This window comes from Cydia splendana, chromosome 9, assembly GCF_910591565.1.
Source record: "Cydia splendana chromosome 9, ilCydSple1.2, whole genome shotgun sequence".
Taxonomy (NCBI): Eukaryota; Metazoa; Arthropoda; class Insecta; order Lepidoptera; family Tortricidae; genus Cydia; species Cydia splendana.
Genome location: NC_085968.1, coordinates 1,985,827 through 2,004,193, shown reverse-complemented (window position 1 = coordinate 2,004,193; position 18,367 = coordinate 1,985,827). Strand labels below are relative to the sequence as shown.

General features: G+C 37.2%; 1 protein-coding gene across 1 annotated transcript in view; it reads right to left on the bottom strand.

Annotated features, from left to right (window-relative positions):
- Nucleotides 1–6,552: 6,552 nt before the first annotated feature.
- LOC134793368 (cardioacceleratory peptide receptor-like) overlaps nucleotides 6,553–18,367 on the bottom strand; it is a 182,374-nt gene continuing 170,559 nt past the window's right edge. The window contains exons 10-11 of the mRNA XM_063764930.1: nucleotides 7,877–8,024; nucleotides 6,553–6,687 (exon numbers count right to left, since the gene is read on the bottom strand). Coding sequence (XP_063621000.1) covers nucleotides 6,595–6,687; nucleotides 7,877–8,024 — 241 coding nt within the window. The 3' untranslated portion in view covers nucleotides 6,553–6,594. The remainder of the gene's footprint in view (nucleotides 6,688–7,876; nucleotides 8,025–18,367) is intronic.

The window sequence follows — 18,367 nt, the reverse complement described above, 5'->3', positions numbered from 1 at the left end:
AACCTCTGTTAAATTTAAATTTTATATTAAAGGAAAAAATGGAAAAATTACGCTTCCGGCAGGACTTGAACCCGCAACCTCCGCAATCCGTGCGTTAGCTCTACCAATTGAGCTACGGAAGCCTACCAGAATCTCGCGAATCTTTCCATTCCTTCCCTTATCTATACACGCCATTGGGGTAGCGTATAGCGAGATCTACCGAAAGACCCACAAGACGTCTACCGTTTCTGTTAAATTTAGTCTCTTTCTTGCATACGTAAATGTCAAAATGACTGATAGGGACGCAGTTGCAAACATTTTAGGTACCTACTCCATATAAAAATGAATTGTCATTTATGGACCATCATTCGACGCAAGAGGAGATGGTATGACCCATATTATACAGTATTTACATACATAATAAAAAGATAAGTGTTAATTAACGTAATGGTACCGGTCACCGGTCATCCAAATGCAAATGAAGGGTTAATATTCTATTTAATTCTGTTTTCCGGGTTTCACATGTTAATTTCATCCTTTCTATTCGCCATTAGAAGGTTTACAATGATCTGCAGTAAAATTTTGCATTTAGATGAAGATATAAGATAAAGATCGTAATCATAATTATTAGAGATGCAACGGATAGTTGTTTAGCCGGATACCGGATACCGGATGTTCGACCATATTCGGCCGGCAGAACTATACCTACTTTTCGGTTTTTCAGGTGCGCATTGTGCAGGTTTTGACCTGTTTCGTACTGAACGTTCGTCATTTCGAGGTACGAACTGAGTTCGCATGCAAGTGAGTGGAATGTTTAAATTGTATTAAAATAATAAACGAGTACGATTATGACCGTGACTCTTCCTTAAGTCCAATTTGTTTACTCCGAAATCAAGCAAAGTTACTATCTGGTATCCGGCCGGATAGTAAGTCACTATTCGGTATTAGGCCGGATATTAAAATAACGGCCGGATAGGCCGAATACCGAATATCCGGTGCATCTCTAATAATTATATGGATAAGACTAATCGCTCTACGCGACATTTCCATCATCTCCACTTAGATGGTTGGAAGTCCTCGACTGTGCGTTTCTCCAGAAACTTCCTGCCTCGCACAGCCAAACTGTGGAATGAACTGTCGCCTGCAGTATTTCCGGACCTATAAGATCTTCAATACTTCAAGAAAAAAGCGCACTCAAATCTAAAAAGGTGGTATATCATATCAAAAAAACTTATATCGGGCTGGCGCCCTCTAGGAAGAAGGCTCTAAAATTTTTGCTAAGAGGCACAACCGAGTTTCGGTTACATACGGTCCGTATATAGGTTTCTTTGGTTCTCCACAGATGGCGTTTCGTTTAAATGTGTCTAATTGTAAGTTTTTTTTTTCATATTGTGAGGGAGGGGGTGATAACATTACGGATTTATTTTAATGTAAGTAAACCATTGATATAGAATAAGAACTGGATACCCAATCAGCCGCAAAAAATGGCCCCGCAAAAGTAACGTTAAAACAGATCACGCGTTACTTTTTCGTTTAGTCTTGTATAGACCGCTCAAATGTGAAGTTGTCAACAATGTCGTAAAATGGTCGTCAAAATATGCAAAAATAACAATGATAAAATAAGGAAAAAGCTTGGAATGTATTTCTTTCGGTTAGTTCTTTGGATAGCATTACATAATTTATGTAATCTGGTGGTAATTTCATGGTTTTGTATAAATTATTTTGTTAGTACCAAAGAAGGGATGTGAAGGAACAAAAATCTAATGAGTCGATGTGAGGTCAATACTTTTTTTATTTTTATATGGAATTCGTAAGATATAATATTATGTTTAAATTCAAGATTTCCAAGAAAACCTATGCGACGTGCTGAGTGTACTGCTATTATAGCAAGAGATAGGGGTGATGCAGTTTTAAACAAGGCAAAACGGCACTTGTGTGTTCGGCGCATTTCCTTGTTTCCGACATATACACGACCAATAAGGGCTTACATCGACTATCTGTAAATGTTAAACCTGTCTGAACACAGTGACAACCACAGGAATTTCTTGATAAAGACCATAACCAATCAGTACCAGTAGCGACCTGAATATCCCCGTGCACTATATTGCAAAGAACGAAAGTGCGAAGATTATGTAGATCTAAAATACACAGTTATTTAATAAGTTGAATTTATTTCAAGGAAAATAGTATTTAAAGACGTACCTATATATACTTACTTATTAAAAATAAATTTGTTTTATGTAACTTAAACGGGTTGTTACCATGAATTAATTTTATTTGAACTCCCGATCAAATTAAATTGATTCATTTATTACTTTGGTTTTTCTGTACAGTAATACCTATTAAAATGTACCAAAGGGACTCCATTCGTTCATTATTCTCATTTGACGTTGTTTGACGTAAATACAAAGGTGAAGTTACGTTTAGTGCCATCGGACTTAAAGTTTTAACAGTGTTGGTACTAATGTTTACAAATTTGACACTTAATGCTTACGACAGTAAGTTCTTTTCCGTACAAAACATTTATCTTGACTCAAAATTTACGTAAGCGTTTTTATCATCAATGCAAATTTGCCGCTACTGTCATTCTGACCCACATTTTGTTGACGTTTTTGTTCCGCTCTGTGTGTCTATTTCTAATATTAAGTCAGTGAAGTAAACAAACTTTTCTGTAGCGAATTTTATAAATATCTATTGAGTCGCTTAACTTCAAACTCGGGTAAGTCCATCAGTCAGATTATGCGATTTTGGTATTAAGAAAAAGAAATAGGGTAGATATTTGCTGAGACGGTCGAATGGATTTACCCGAGTTTGAAGTTAAGCGACACTATAATTGTTTGTTATTACTAAAAAGGATTGTTTTTCTTTTCTTGTTCTGGTTGATTAAAAAACAATTTAACACAGTCATGTTTTGAACATTTTTATTCAGAAACATACATGAATTTACTAAGATAATTTTATGTATGAGTTATAAACTAATTTTATATATTACTTTACATACAATGTTAAATATAAATACTATCTCAGATTTTCGTACAAAAATATTTGACGGCTTTTTATCTCTCTTTATTTAGGCATAAATAATTTTAGTTCTAAATTTGAATTACATTTTATGTCATTTAGTTTTCTTTTACATTTTTACTTGACTGTTTTTTTTTATTAAATGACTTTAAAAAAATGTAAGGTAAGATTATTTAAAACACTTTTTACATTTTCTTTTTAAATAAATAATTTAAAATTAAATGCAAATAAAGTTAAATCTAATTTATAAAACCCAGTTGATTTCGTAAACCATAATAAGGTTTATTCGAATTTTATACAAGTTATACTGTAATATAATAAATAAATAAAACATAAATAAATATTTTTTCTTAACAAATCATTACAAAAATAAAATATATTAAATATATTTATTTGGGGTAATTTCGAAAGCGAGGTAATGTTCCAAATTGTTAAAGTTCCAAAGGAACTTTCAATTATTTCAACAGTAATGAAAAATACCATGATAAGCGTTGCAGTAGTGTAAATGTTGCTAAATTATGAATGGCCTCTGGTTAAATAGATATTTGGGCCATTTTTTTACGATTTTTTTTGTCAGACTTTGATAAAAATTGGTAGGTTTGTAAAGCTCTTTATTCTGGTCGGAATAAACACGAAATCCAAATTTGGGACAAAAAAATGTATGAAAATTCCCATTGAGTTACGGAAAATTCCATATGTTTTCCGTAACTCAGTGAATGGTTTTCTAGGGGTATCGTCTTGGGTCGTCCCATTCGTTTTTCGTCAAGTTCTTAAATTAGTCCTATTCTGCTTTCGTCACTCATTCTACATTGAAAGCCACCGATGATTGTGACGAATGTAGAATGAGTGACGAAAGCAGAATAGGACTAATTTAAGAACTTGACGAAAAACGAATGGGACGACCCAAGACGATACCTTTCTAGGACATACAGTGAAATTGCGTTTATATTGTACAGAATAAGGAACTCTATCCTCCAAATTTTATCAAACCCTCTGAAAATGTTTAAAAATGAAAAAATAAATAAATTACCCATTGCTATTTTCAAAATTATCCCGCTTTTGAAGTTACCCCAATGCACCTTAGGTAACATTTAATTTCACGTACCGTTCCATTTTACCTTGATATTAAATAAAAAAATGTAAGCATTGAACAGAAATCAGGTAAACATAGGTAGAAAAACACTTACCAGCTAAGTATAAAAAAAATGTATACCTAAACCATAACGATTTTTTTTATTTGATCATAACTAGAAACTTAAGTTTACATTTTACAATAAATAATACATAGAGTATTTTAACTAGTTTATAAATACAATAAATAAATGCCGTGTTGACTAGTGATACTTTAACATGAAAAAAAATAATATTTTTATTCGCTATGGAAGATCAAAAGTTGCCAATTATTCTCATATAAACATTTGCTTTTTTACAAGCATCTATATAATATATTTATATTTAAACATGATATTTCAGATACAAGATACATAATAAAGTATCATAGAGGACACTATGTATTAGAATGTATATATATTTTTTTTTACATCTCATTTTCATCTTTGGCAGAAAATGTAGGTATACCAATTAGGTACTTATAATTATTATAAGGTATAATACTGTAATTTATAGGCTGTTTTTGTGTTAATTCATTAAAATACATGGCAAATTATCAATTTGTTATATTATGTTGCATTATAACACAAGTTTGGAAACTAACTGAGGAATCAATTCAAACTTATATAATTTTAAAAGTAAAATATCTTTCAAAATAAAAATAATTAAAATAGACAATAAATATATATAATATTATTTAACCTCAGTTACGCAATAAATAATAACGTGAAAGTCCAAAGAAATTAGATAAATTAAAAGTATTAGAACTAGGTACGTACAATAACGACGGGGTATAATTCTTAATATGATTGATTATTTTTTATTCAGTAAATACTTAGTTTAATTAAACATTTAAACAAACTAACAAACATCTACTATCAGAACTAATAGTAAAGTAAGAAAAAACGTTAGGTACTTAAGTAGTTATTTTAGTTTATTTAATAAGTTTTACATTTATATAAAAAAGTACATTGACAAACAACCACAGTATAAAATAATATTAATTTAACGTTCGTTGATAATATAAGTTTTATTTACTACAATATGCATTCACACAATATATGGCAGTCTTACAATGTATTATTTCAAGACATATCTACAAACATTCTTATTTTCAAAATAAATAATTATAATTAAACACCTAGTAAGACTAATATTTCAATCTTTGTATTTTTTGCTTAATTACCATTACCAAAGGATAGTAAATATAAAAGACTTACAAACCCCTTAGCTAAAGCCGTGATAATCGTCATTGTTTTAGATGACGCTTAATATTATTTGAACGTTTGAGATATTTGCGTATGAATACTGTGTAGAAGTAATAGAAGTAGTAGAAGAAGATGTAGACCAGGTCTATATTATACATTTTAATTAAAACATTAATTAACATTAACAATTACTTATATAATTAATTACATTTGTGTTAGTAGCAGTATGAAATAAAAAAAAGTATTTAATTTGTAGTATCGTTTGCAGGTATCTGATTACAAAAATAGCTTTGATCTGGATTTGTTATGTATGATTAATGTCAACAGTGAGATTTCAGGTCCGTGTTGCATAATAAACTACAACTTGTATTACAAGCGGAACTCCTCTTCTAATATCACTTATTAGAAAAGGAGTTCCGTTGTAATATTAGTTGTAGGAAGTTTAAAATGCAACACGGCCCTGGTTAAGGAAATGTCACTTTTGACACTGACAGAGAATATATATTATTGCAGCTTACTACACATAATGTTATCTAAAAGTGTAATTCTATGGAACTTGCTAACTATGTAAACAAACCGCCATATTGAAATTGTCAAAGAATGATGAATTTACTAGTGACTTTTGTTTAGATAGTTAGTAAGTTCCATAGAATGACACTTTACAGCATGACGTCGTCCGTGTCGGTTAGTCGTCAGTCGCGCACGGACGTCAGTATCAGTTGCGTGCGCCGGTCGCTATGGGTCGCGCAGAACACGCTAACGCTGCAAGCGGTGTAGGTAGCTTCTAGACTAATGTAATGTTATCTACAGCATGACGTCATCAGTGTCGGTTAGTCGTCAGTCGCGCACGGACGTCAGGACGAGCAGTTGCGTGCGCCGGTCGCTGTGAATCGCACAGAACACGCTAATGCTGCCAGCGGTGTAGGTAGCTTTTAAACTAATGTAATGTTATCTACAGTGTCGGTTAGTCGTCAGTCGCGCACGGACGTCAGGACGAGCAGTTGCGTGCGCCGGTCGCTGTGGATCGCACAGAACACGCTAATGCTGCCAGCGGTGTAGGTAGCTTTTAAACTAATGTAATGTTATCTACAGCATCTACAGCATGACGTCATCAGTGCCGGTTAGTCGTCAGTCGCGCACGGACGTCAGGACGAGCAGTTGCGTGCGCCGGTCGCTGTGGATCGCACAGAACACGCTAATGCTGCCAGCGGTGTAGGTAGCTTTTAAACTAATGTAATGTTATCTACAGCATGACGTCATCAGTGTCGGTTAGTCGTCAGTCGCGCACGGACGTCAGGACGAGCAGTTGCGTGCGCCGGTCGCTGTGGATCGCGCGGGACACGCTGCTGCTGCGCGTGCGGTTCAGCGACTGAAACGTCAAATTATTATTAATAAATCAATTAAAAAGTCATTGTACATTCGTTACTAGAATAAGAAAGACTACATTGACAGTTGCGGGAATGTTTCATAAGATTACCGTGTTTCGTATAAATCATATATTTTTCCAAATACTTGTTTTAAGCTGCATCGCCACCCCCACCGCCAGTGAACTTTGGTGGAGCAACGTTGAGTAACACTGACTGTGCAACAGTAAGTAACTAGGAAAGTTACCTAATGTTACCGCGTTGCAGTGTGCTCAACGTTGAAAAACTGCAGTGTGAATGCACCTTTCTTTTCTTGCCTTTTTAATCACATTTTTATGCATCTAGGCATATTATTTTAAACAGTTATCAGATTAATCTTGCTAATTCTAGATATTAGTGTAGGTATATTTGCCATAGCAATAGAATGGCTGTGCAGGTCCAAGATGGCCGTGAAGTCGGACCGTGATCGCAACGTTCCGCGTCCGCGCGCCGGCAAGACAAGCTGTAGCACGTAATAGTTATTTTTTACAAGGGGTCAATTCTACCAGCAAACATAAGAAAACAACTCAAAATTTGCATTTCATTACTTTGCTTCATAAATAGCTTTTTGAATAAAATGCAACTTTGCTATCAGTTTTTGAAGTGCAAAGTAAGCCTTTCCAGGCTGGTGTGGTGAAAATCAAATTACCCACTTGACCGTACACTAACCCCCTTATTCATAAATGCGCTATAAACCTCAATTAGCTAATAATCGTTTGTCTTTATATCTGTCATTTTGACTTATGTAGAAATACATAAGTCGAAATGACAGAAAGGGGTATAACATAATAGGGAATATTACGCGAAACACTGCGTAGGGGGCGCCACTACCACAATCCATCACAATCCGAGGGTCTACTGCGAAACAAGAAATTTAAAATTTCGTTATCTAACCTCTCTATCACTCTTGCATATTCGAGCGATACTAAATCAGGCCCGTAAAGTTTTATGAATAAGGGGGTTGGAAGTTATTACTTACCAGAGCAACAGACTGTGATCTCCTTGCATTCGTCGAATGGCTAAGCAGGTCCGAGTTCGCCGTGGAGTCGGACCGTGATCGCAACGTGCCGCGTCCGCGTCGATGACAAGATACAAAGTTTCTCGGACATCAAATTACTTGACCGTACACTAAGAAGTTATTACCAGGGTACTTACCAGAGCAACAGACTGCGATCTTCTTGCATGCGTCGAATGGCTAAGCAGGTCCGAGTTCGCCGTGGAGTCGGACCGTGATCGCAGCGTGCCGCGTGCGCGCCTGCGCCGGCGCCGGCTGCACCACAGCCATCGGTACGGCGGCACCCGTCTGAAATATCGTTGTAATTTATGACACATGTGCGGAAAGAAAGCAAAGCATTAGCGAATGACACCGATTTACACTGGGAATTAATGTATTAATTTGATGACCGGTCTGGCCTAGTGGGTAGTGACCCTGCCTATGAAGCCGATGGTCCCGGGTTCGAATCCCGGTAAGGGCATTTATTTGTGTGATGACACAGATATTTGTTCCTGAGTCATGGTTGTTTTCTATGTATATACATAAGTATTTATATATTATATATATCTTTGTCTAAGTACCCACAACACAAGCCTTCATGAGCTTACCGTGGGGCTTAGTAAATTCGTGTAAAAATGTCCTACAATATTTATTTATTTATTTAATTCGTGACACTAATAAAAAATATCATGTATTCAACTTCAAGTAATTGATTACAGATAAAAGTTAACCATTTATCACTTTTGAGAAGTTTTTATTTGCAAAGTTTAAATGTATCACTAATTTATTTACGAAATTTATTAAGAAGTACCTAATTTTTTACAATGTTGTACTTACACTTAAAATCCAACAAGTTAATGACTGTTTTGTAAATTTGTTAGATTATATTGTTGGAACAGGTTCCAACTATACTTTTAAGAGCGCTATTACATTTCGGCGTTGAGCGAGTTTAGGTATTTTACGCGCTGCGGCAGGCCGTGCGAGCTCAGTATGCCGATCCCTTCTACCACACTCGCACTACAATGATGGATTAAACATTCTTGATCCTTCGCGAAGCATATTGAAATCAACCATAACAACACTAACTGTACTTAACTTTTAAAGTTCTAAAACTGTTATTTGGTAAGTACGAAAATACTAAATGCAGTGCAAATGTACATAGGGGCTGTTCATAAATTACGTCATCTATTTTTGACGATTTTTGACCCCCCCCCCCCTCAAATCATCCAAAAATCAAGCTTCGGATGAATCTGTTTCCTCCTACGTCATGTTACCATCATCCGATGTCCAGACCCCCCCCCCCCCACTCCTCCCATTTGAAACGACGTAATTTATGAATAGCCCCATACTCGTACTTATGAAGGTAATCGCCATCGAGTAATATTCGAAAGAAATTATAGGTACCTACTCGCTTATTTACATGTTTCGTCATTGCATTTGGTACCTATAGGTTGTAAAGTTTGTATCAACGAGGGTTTAAAAACGAACTGGTACTGAGGATCTGATGATGATTAAGGTGGTCACGGATACCAATCAACCATGTAGTAACATGATTAGGCTCGTTTGATTCGTCTCAACAAGATCTTTGACACTGAAGATACACAGGGTCTGATGATGGAGCTGGAAGGTGGCCACGGGTACCAGTCTATCATGTAACTAAACAACTTCGTGTTTGGGCTCGTTTGATTCGTCTCAACAAGATCTTTGACACAAGACAGTACTCAGGGTCTGATAATGGAGCTGGAAGGTACCATTACCAATCAACCATGCCTAAACCACATCGTGTTTAGGATCGTTTGATTCGTCTCAACAAGATCTTTGACACTAGGTGATACTCAGAGTCTGATGATGGAGCTGGAAGGTGGTCACCGGTACCAATCAACCATGCAACTAAACCACTTCGTGTTTAGGCTCGTTTTATTCGTTTCAACAAGATCTTTGACACAAGATAGTACTCAGGGTCTGATGTTGGAGCCGGAAGGTGGTCACCGGTACCAATCAACCATTCAACTAAACCACTTCGTGTTTAGGCACGTTTTATTCATCTCAACAAGATCTTTGACACAAGGCAGTACTCAGGGTCTGACGATGGAGCGCGAAGGTGGCGACGGGTACCTGTCTATCATCATCAGCTCCATCATCAGACCCTGAGTAGTATCTTATGTCAAACATCTTATTGCGACGAATCAAACGAGCCCAAACACGAAGTGGTTCAGTTACATGGTAGACTGGTACCCGTGGCCACAGTCCAGCTCCATCATCAGACCCTGAGTACTAACTTGTGTCAAAGATCTTGTTGCGACGAATCGAACGAAGCCAAACACGAAGTGGTTTAGTTGCATGGTTGATTGGTACCGGTGACCACCTTCCGGATCCATCATCAGACCCTCAGTACTACCTTGTGTCAAAGATCTTGTTGAGCCGAATCAAACGAGCCCAAACACGAAGTGGTTTAGTTGCATGGTTGATTGGTACCGGTGACCACCTTCCGGCTCCATCATCAGACCCTGAGTACTATCTTGTGTCAAAGATCTTGTTGAGATGAATCAAACGAGCCTAAACACGAAGTGGTTTAGTTGCATGGTTGATTGGTACCGGTGACCACCTTCCGGCTCCATCATCAGACCCTGAGTATTATCTTGTGCCAAAGATCTTGTTGAGACGAATCAAACGAGCCCAAACACGAAGTGGTTTAGTTGCATGGTTGATTGGTACCGGTGACCACCTTCCGGCTCCATCATCAGACCCTGAGTACTATCTTAAGTCAAAGATCTTGTTGAGACGAATAAAACGAGCCTAAACACGAAGTGGTTTAGTTGCATTGTTGATTGGTACTGGTGACCACCTTCCGGCTCCATCATCAGACCCTGAGTACTATCTTAAGTCAAAGATCTTGTTGAGCCGAATCAAACGAGCCCAAACACGAAGTGGTTTAGTTGCATGGTTGATTGGTACCGGTGACCACCTTCCGGCTCCATCATCAGACCCTGAGTACTATCTTGTGTCAAAGATCTTGTTGAGATGAATAAAACGAGCCTAAACACGAAGTGGTTTAGTTGCATGGTTGATTGGTACCGGTGACCACCTTCCGGCTCCATCATCAGACCCTGAGTACTATCTTGAGTCAAATAAATACATATAGAATGTCAGGTCGTTTCAAATATTTTTAATCCTGTCCGGTAGTTTATTAAACTGTACCATTATAAATTATAATACTATAAAAACAGTGCTAGGATCAAAGTCTCTCGTTGCGGTTTACACGCACACAGTATAGCGTTTTACACGGCGCCCGCCGCACACAATGATAAAAAACCTCGTCGTCGCCGTTGAAAATGTGCGGAGCCGACCGACACACGTCCTGCCTCTACAAGCTCTGCCGCGGCACTGAGCTGGCGCAGCGCGCGTCATCGGTAATATAGAGTAGTTTTCAAAAAATTGCCAAAAAATTATAGTAGAATTTCATAAACACTAATGTATACCAACAGTATAAGCAAACGTTGCAGATTGCTTGAGTATGAAAATGACTTCGATATTAAGTAGATTTTCGTAGGAATTGACACTTGTTTCGGAGAGAAAATCGAGTTCGTTTTACTTTGATTTTCTCTTTCTCAAAGGTATGTAGGAAAAATATAGTTTGATATGCCTAAAGTACAGGGTATTAGTAATACAAAATAGCCAGGTTTAGCAGAGTAAAATTCTCAACATTTCCAAATAAGAGCTCGCCATTCAGTGCTTCACGGGGTTTTTCGGAAACGACCATCAGAAAAAAAATCATTACTAATTTAATAAGTCCTTTTTCTAATATTTACAACGATATTTATAAAGATAAGAAGACGCTTTTACTGGAACAAGCACTCATTGTTTCTAATAATGAGCGCAAAGTCCTGAATTTCGTCGACTAGTATCATCAATTTTGCATTATTTCGACTTTTCTTGTAAGAGCGCTCTTAATCATATTATAATAGTACCTCACTAACTAGGTCTATTAATTGTACTTAATTGACTGGGAAGGGAACACATGAGGAACACACCCTCAAACGCTGCACACAATTGAATCAAGAGGGCACAAAGTGAATTAGTAATACACAGATTAATGTAATTACAACACATCAATTGTTAACATCAAGGAAATTTCCATATTCACTGTTCCATTTCGAACGTTAAACCATAATACATAAAGACTAATATTGCTTATTCGCTTTCTTTACTTGATACATTTTTGAAATAAAGAGAATGTGATAATACTATCCCAAAAAAAAGCGCTGGTGGCCTAGCGGTAAGAGCGTGCGACTTTCAATCCGGAGGTCGCGGGTTCAAACCCCGGCTCGTACCAATGAGTTTTTCGGAACTTATGTACGAAATATTATTTGATATTTGCCAGTCGCTTTTCGGTGAAGGAAAACATCGTGAGGAAACCGGACTAATCCCAATAAGGCCTAGTTTTCCCTCTGGGTTGGAAGGTCAGATGGCAGTCGCTTTCGTAAAAACTAGTGCCTACGTCAAATCATGGGATTAGTTGTCAAGCGGACCCCGCGAGGAAGAAGTTTTTCACAAACGATGTGTAAATCAAAAGCAATTTCAAATGAGAAATGAGATTTGTGATGGATGCTTCAAAGCCGATGCCAGTCCGAAAGCACAATCGCCAAAGTTGAACATAACTGATGTGAGCAAGGCCAGCGCGGAGACAGTCTTGACGGAGGTGAACAACAAACTCGGGATACTCTATATATACAAAAGCAAATCCAAGAATTATCTGACTCTGTAGACTTCTACGCTGAGCAGTATCAGGGCCTGCAAGAGTTTAAGGCAAGTGCCGAAAAAAAGCTGACTGCACTGGAAAACAGAAATATAAACCTACAAAAAGTCAATGAAGCTCTGGAAGCGAGAGTGGCACAGCTCGAGCTGAAAGAAGTGGAGAAGAACGTCGAAGTGGTGGGTCTAGCAGAGAGCAAAGAAGAAAATACGATGAAGATAGCCGAAACAATTGCTAAAAAGCTAGATTTAAACCCCAAAGACATAGAAGTTGCAAAGAGGGTAGGTAGAGAAAAGCAAAATGAATCCAAGCCGCGCCCGATAATTGTATCACTGCGTACAAAGAGTGCCAGGAATGAATGGATTTCTAAGAAAAAAATGCGGTTGACTAATGAGGATATATTGGAGAACGGAGTAAACAATCGACTTTATATAAACGAATCTCTTCCTAAATATATGCGACAGCTGTTCTGGTACACAAAAACAACGTTAAAAGAAAAATATAAATATATATGGGTGCAAGACCTGCGAATCCTTGTAAAAAAAGACGATAATATCAAAAAGATTACCCATATTCGATCGGAGGCGGACGTAAACAAACTCAGCTGTGATAACGCCGAGTGAACAATAAAGAACGCGCGGGACCACACTACGTGTTTTCCTTAATGTAATTAAAATTCAACGATCTCAATTCCATGTAGTTTAGTTTTATTATTGTTTAGTTTGTATTTTTTGTCTCATTTAGATGACAACATAGATTTTAAGCCTTTTACGCGAATAGATGATTGGGTCACTTATATTAAGAATACGTCTGAAAAACTACAAATAATATATTTAAATATAAGATCCTTAAGAAAGAACTTTTCTGAGATTTGTCTTCAAATTAAAGAGTGCGACTACAGTCAAGACATTATCATTTTAAGCGAGATAAATATTAAACAAGCGGAGTTGAGCTTTTACGAGATTCCTGGCTATGAAATGTACAGCTATACCAGAGAAACAAGGAGAGGAGGTGGTGTTCTGATGTATTTTAAAGCGGACCTCAACGTTGAACTTCAAGCAACACAGGTGTATTCTTCGGAAATGTTACATTGCTTAATTACCATGGGAGCTAATAAAATACATGTTATCGCGCTGTACAGACCTCCCGATACGAACAAGCTATATTTTACAGAGGAATTAAAAAACCTTTTGAAACAAATACCTAGCAACCACAGTGTTATATTAATAGGAGACACAAACATAAACTTGTTAGAATCGAATAGCAGTATTGATAACTACAGAAACACCTTGTGTGAATGCGGCCTGCAGAGTGGTATCAACGAGTGCACTAGGGAGGAGGTGGTGGCAGGTGTGCTATCAGCGTCGTGCATCGACCATGTGTGGGTGCGCACACGCATGCGCGCGCGCGTCGAGACACACATACTTAGGTGCAAATTATCAGATCACTACATGATAGGAGCGAACTTAAGTTTCAGTGAACGAAGTGAGTCCTCGGTTTCTAATTTGCGGTGTGTATTGGATAACAAATTAGTGAGGTCAGAGTTAGATAAAATAAACTGGAACGAGTTGTTGTCACTGGACTGTCCGCTGATGTTATATAATTTGATGTGTAGCACTTTTAAAAATATATACGATAAAAGTAAAAAAACTGTAAAGACTGTAAATAGGCGGGAAAATCAACCTTGGATCAACAGTTATCTAAGAATGATGATAGAACGTAGGGATGAGTTATTTAGAAAATGGAAAGCGGCCCCGAAAAATATGTTATTAAGGTTAGATTACACTAGACACCGGAACAGAACAAACAAGTTAATAAATTCAGCTAGAAATAAGTTTCGGAGAGAGGAAATATTTAACTGTAATGGGGATTGTAGAAAGATCTGGGCAGTCATAAACAAGTGGTTAGGTAATAAAAAAGATGATGTTGATACCGTTATAATGAAGTACTTGGGGAAGACGGATTCTGTACGAAATATATGTACGAACTTTGCCAAAACCTTCACAGAAGAAATTGACCGTGTTAAGCACCACTGTGACCACAATTTCTTAAACCGGTCAGCCTATGTAAGGCCAAGTAATGTATCTTTTAGGTTTCAGCTAGTTAATTCGCAGGAAATTGAAAAAATCATAGACCACTTAAACTGTCGGAAAGCTCCGGGGTTAGACGACATTAGAGTTTGTGACCTAAAATATGTGAAAAACAAAATAAGCCCAGTGCTAGCTAAATTTATAAACATGTGTGCCAAACAGGGTGTATACCCAGATTACTTAAAAAAGGCTATTATACGTCCGATTTTCAAACAAGGCAGTCACTGTGACTATTCTAATTATAGGCCTATCGCTATCCTATCCACAATAAATAAGATAACAGAAAAAGTAATAGTAGGCAGACTAAATACCTTCTTAGAAAATAATAACGTCTTATCAGACACACAACATGGATTTAGAAGGTCACACAGTACATCTACTGCTTTAGCGCAATTTGTGGACGATGTAAATGATAAATTGGATAAAAAAATGTATGTAGCTGTATTATATATTGACTTCAAAAAAGCTTTTGACACTTTGGACCACACATTGCTACTCAAAGCTATGCAAGAGTGCGGCATCTGTGGTCCAATTAGTCTGTGGTTTCAGAGCTACTTACATAACCGGTCGCTTCGCACGAAGATAATAGATGAAACGGGAGAAGAAGCCAATATAAAATACGGCGTACCGACTGGGTCAGTGTACGGCCCGGTCGGGTACATCATGCACGTGAACAGCATTAGCAACGTCGTGGAGCACTGCTCCACCTACATGTACGCGGACGACACGTGCCTGGTGTACGCCGACCGGGACGTCGCGCTCATGCGGGACAGGCTGCAGGCAGACTTTAACAACATTCTGAGGTGGGCACACGATAACGGTATTATACTGAATGTAGCAAAGACCAAGTGTATGTTGATAAAGTCTCCGTACCTCAAAATTCCCTGTGAACAATTCGGAATAGTAGGGCACACATATGAATGTTTGCACAATGACATGGTGTCGTGTAAGTGCAGTCGCCTTGAAATGGTCACTAACTATAAGTACTTGGGTTTAAATGTCGATAGTTGTTTTAACTGGAACCTCCATGTGGAGTCGGTGTGTAAAAAGTTAAGGTCTATATTATGCAAATTTATCAATTTAAAACCTATAGTAAATAAGGCGGTTCTATTTACACTGTACCACGCATTAGCAGATTCTGTGATAAGTTATGGATTAGTGGCATACGGTCGCACATTTAAAACTCAACTTGATAAGATCCTTAACTTACAACTTAGACTTGTTAAGATATTAGTAGATAAGAAAACTAAAGAAAAATGTAACAAGCACTATAACCAACTTTTTCAGAGCTGTAACATTTTACCTGTTCACGAAAAACTTAAATATCTGTTAGCTGTCGAACAGTATATGTGTCCTAAATTTAAGATAGTAAAGATATACAACAGAAGTCTAAGAGAATCTACACGAAAACGATATGTCGAGCCACAAGCCTCCAATTATTACGGCCGAAGAACAAGGCAGTACCTAATACCGCGTATTTTTAATGTCATACCCCCCGAGCAAAATTTTTCAACAAAAACAATATTTAAGAAAAAAATTAGAAGTCTGTTATTAAATAGTTACGCTAATGCAAGTTAGTCATATTTAGTTTAGTAATTAGCATAGTATTAAGCATGAAGGTATAAACATTTAGGTATAATTGGGTGTATTTCATTCGCCAACAAACTGTTTCGCAGTTTGGCGAAGTTTTGTAATAGTTTTAAGTGTTTTTTGTTTATTAGCAATAAATTAAAAAAAAAAAAAAAAAAAAAAGAAAAAGATAATACTATCCCAGTCTTCAAAGATTTATAGTCAATAGAATAGAATAGAAACACTCACAATCACGCGTAGACTCAATTTCTAATGTCTCTTTCTACGACAAAGTACCGGAAATGGGGAGCATTTGAGTCGTTTTTCAAAGGTATAATGGCGGAAATGGTTTGTAGATTGGCACAACGTTCAGATGTTGATGTTCACGTGTATTTCCGTCTTTTAAAATGATTTTTATTCCATACGAAACTAAGTACTAGCAAGAAAATAAAGAATAGATTTTTACGTATGTTCTATTTGTTATAAATAAATAATTACGTATTTATAATCTAAAAAAATATTAGTGCGGTTCTATTAATTAGTTAATTTATATTAAATGGTATGTGCTTATCAAAGCTATTTTTAGTGTTCCGTACAAAACTTTGTTCACGGAACACTTCTGGGATCACTTCGGTCTTGCAAACCAGTTAAATGCCTTTTTCTTAGAGACCGTTTGACGTACATACTACTACATACCTAAAAGGAGAATGGGCACTTCAGTATGGGCAGTGTCCCATGGATGTATACTGTTGAGATATATATCGTTTTAAAGCTCTTAATCGTAGTATCATTCTATTGTATGGCACCAACCTTAGACAACTTGCAGGGACCGAGCTATATAAAAAAAAAAGTTGCGCACATAAGCAGTTATTTTTCATAATACGCTTGATATAATAAGTTGTAGCGTATTATAATAGAAATAATATGAAAAATGCCGTATGTTTTTTGTATCAACACCAACGATAAAGTATTTAAAGAGTTTCAGTTTACAGTTTTACAAAATCGTCATACTAAAAATTACTTGCTGTACAGCGGAATATGAGTGTATACACATGCCATGTATATCATGTGAAAAGTATTTGTATAAGCTATTTTTAGTATAATATAGCCGTGGTCATACGCTTGCAGGAATCGAAATAAATCCATTTAATGAGTTAATTAAATGTAGTTAATTACGCCTTAATTTTTCTACTCACCGCTAGATGTCGCAACAAGGCAAAATTCAACTTGACGTAAAGCATTTCTAAATTGCGGTAATCTCGACAGTCTTACTCCAGCATTTTATAAAATATAGATAGTTGACCAATGTCTATGGACTTTCTAAAGTAATGTCAAGATGACGCTCAATGTAACATTGTCAATAATTGTCAAAACATGCAATTTAAAATAATGAACCATTAATGAACATGGTTTTTACAAAATAGCGTATTTAAAATGCGCTAGAATTTTGTCCAACCGAAAGACATTCCATTGATTTATTTTAAATCCGATGTATCTCAGCGAGTACCTAACAATGCTCTTTGATGATCTTCACTAGGTAAATAAAAGGCTAAACTGGATAATGGGTATAATGAGATGTTGTTAGATTGGTTGTGATAGCACACGCAAAAAGACCCGTGGGGCGCCCGATGTTAAGATTTAGGGACTCCTGCAAGCGCGACATCGAATGTTTTGGCATCGGTACCGACGGCTGGGAGGAACGTGCTGCAATGAGACCCGAGTGGCGTAGAGACCTATACGTGGGAGCGAAGAAGCTCAACGAAGTGTGGCTGGAAAACTTGAGACAAAAGACACAGGCGTCATCGGGCTGGTGCTCTGGTCTCAAATCCAGAGGCTCAACAAATGCACACATGCGACTTACGCGGCAAGAAGTGCCGTGCAGCGATAGGCTTGTATAGCCATAACCGGAAATGCATTGGCCGTCTCAACCGCTCCTGATACAGCGTTACAACAATCATCCGTCAGGGATGCAGTGGCCATCGATGATGATGGGAAAGTATTATTTTTTCGTATAGCTCGTCCTATAGTGATCATCTCCATGGATAAAAACGAATCGGCAGTCGGGAGGCCCCGGCACCCCCTTGTAATAAGTCCTGATTCACAAGAGGGTGCCCGAGCCTCCCGACTGCCCAATGCTCCCCTACCTCCCCTAAGTGATGTTTTGGCTTATGATGTAAAGCGTTCAAAGAGTTAAACAGTTTACATGTAACGTAAACCAACACACACACGGCTGTACTCAA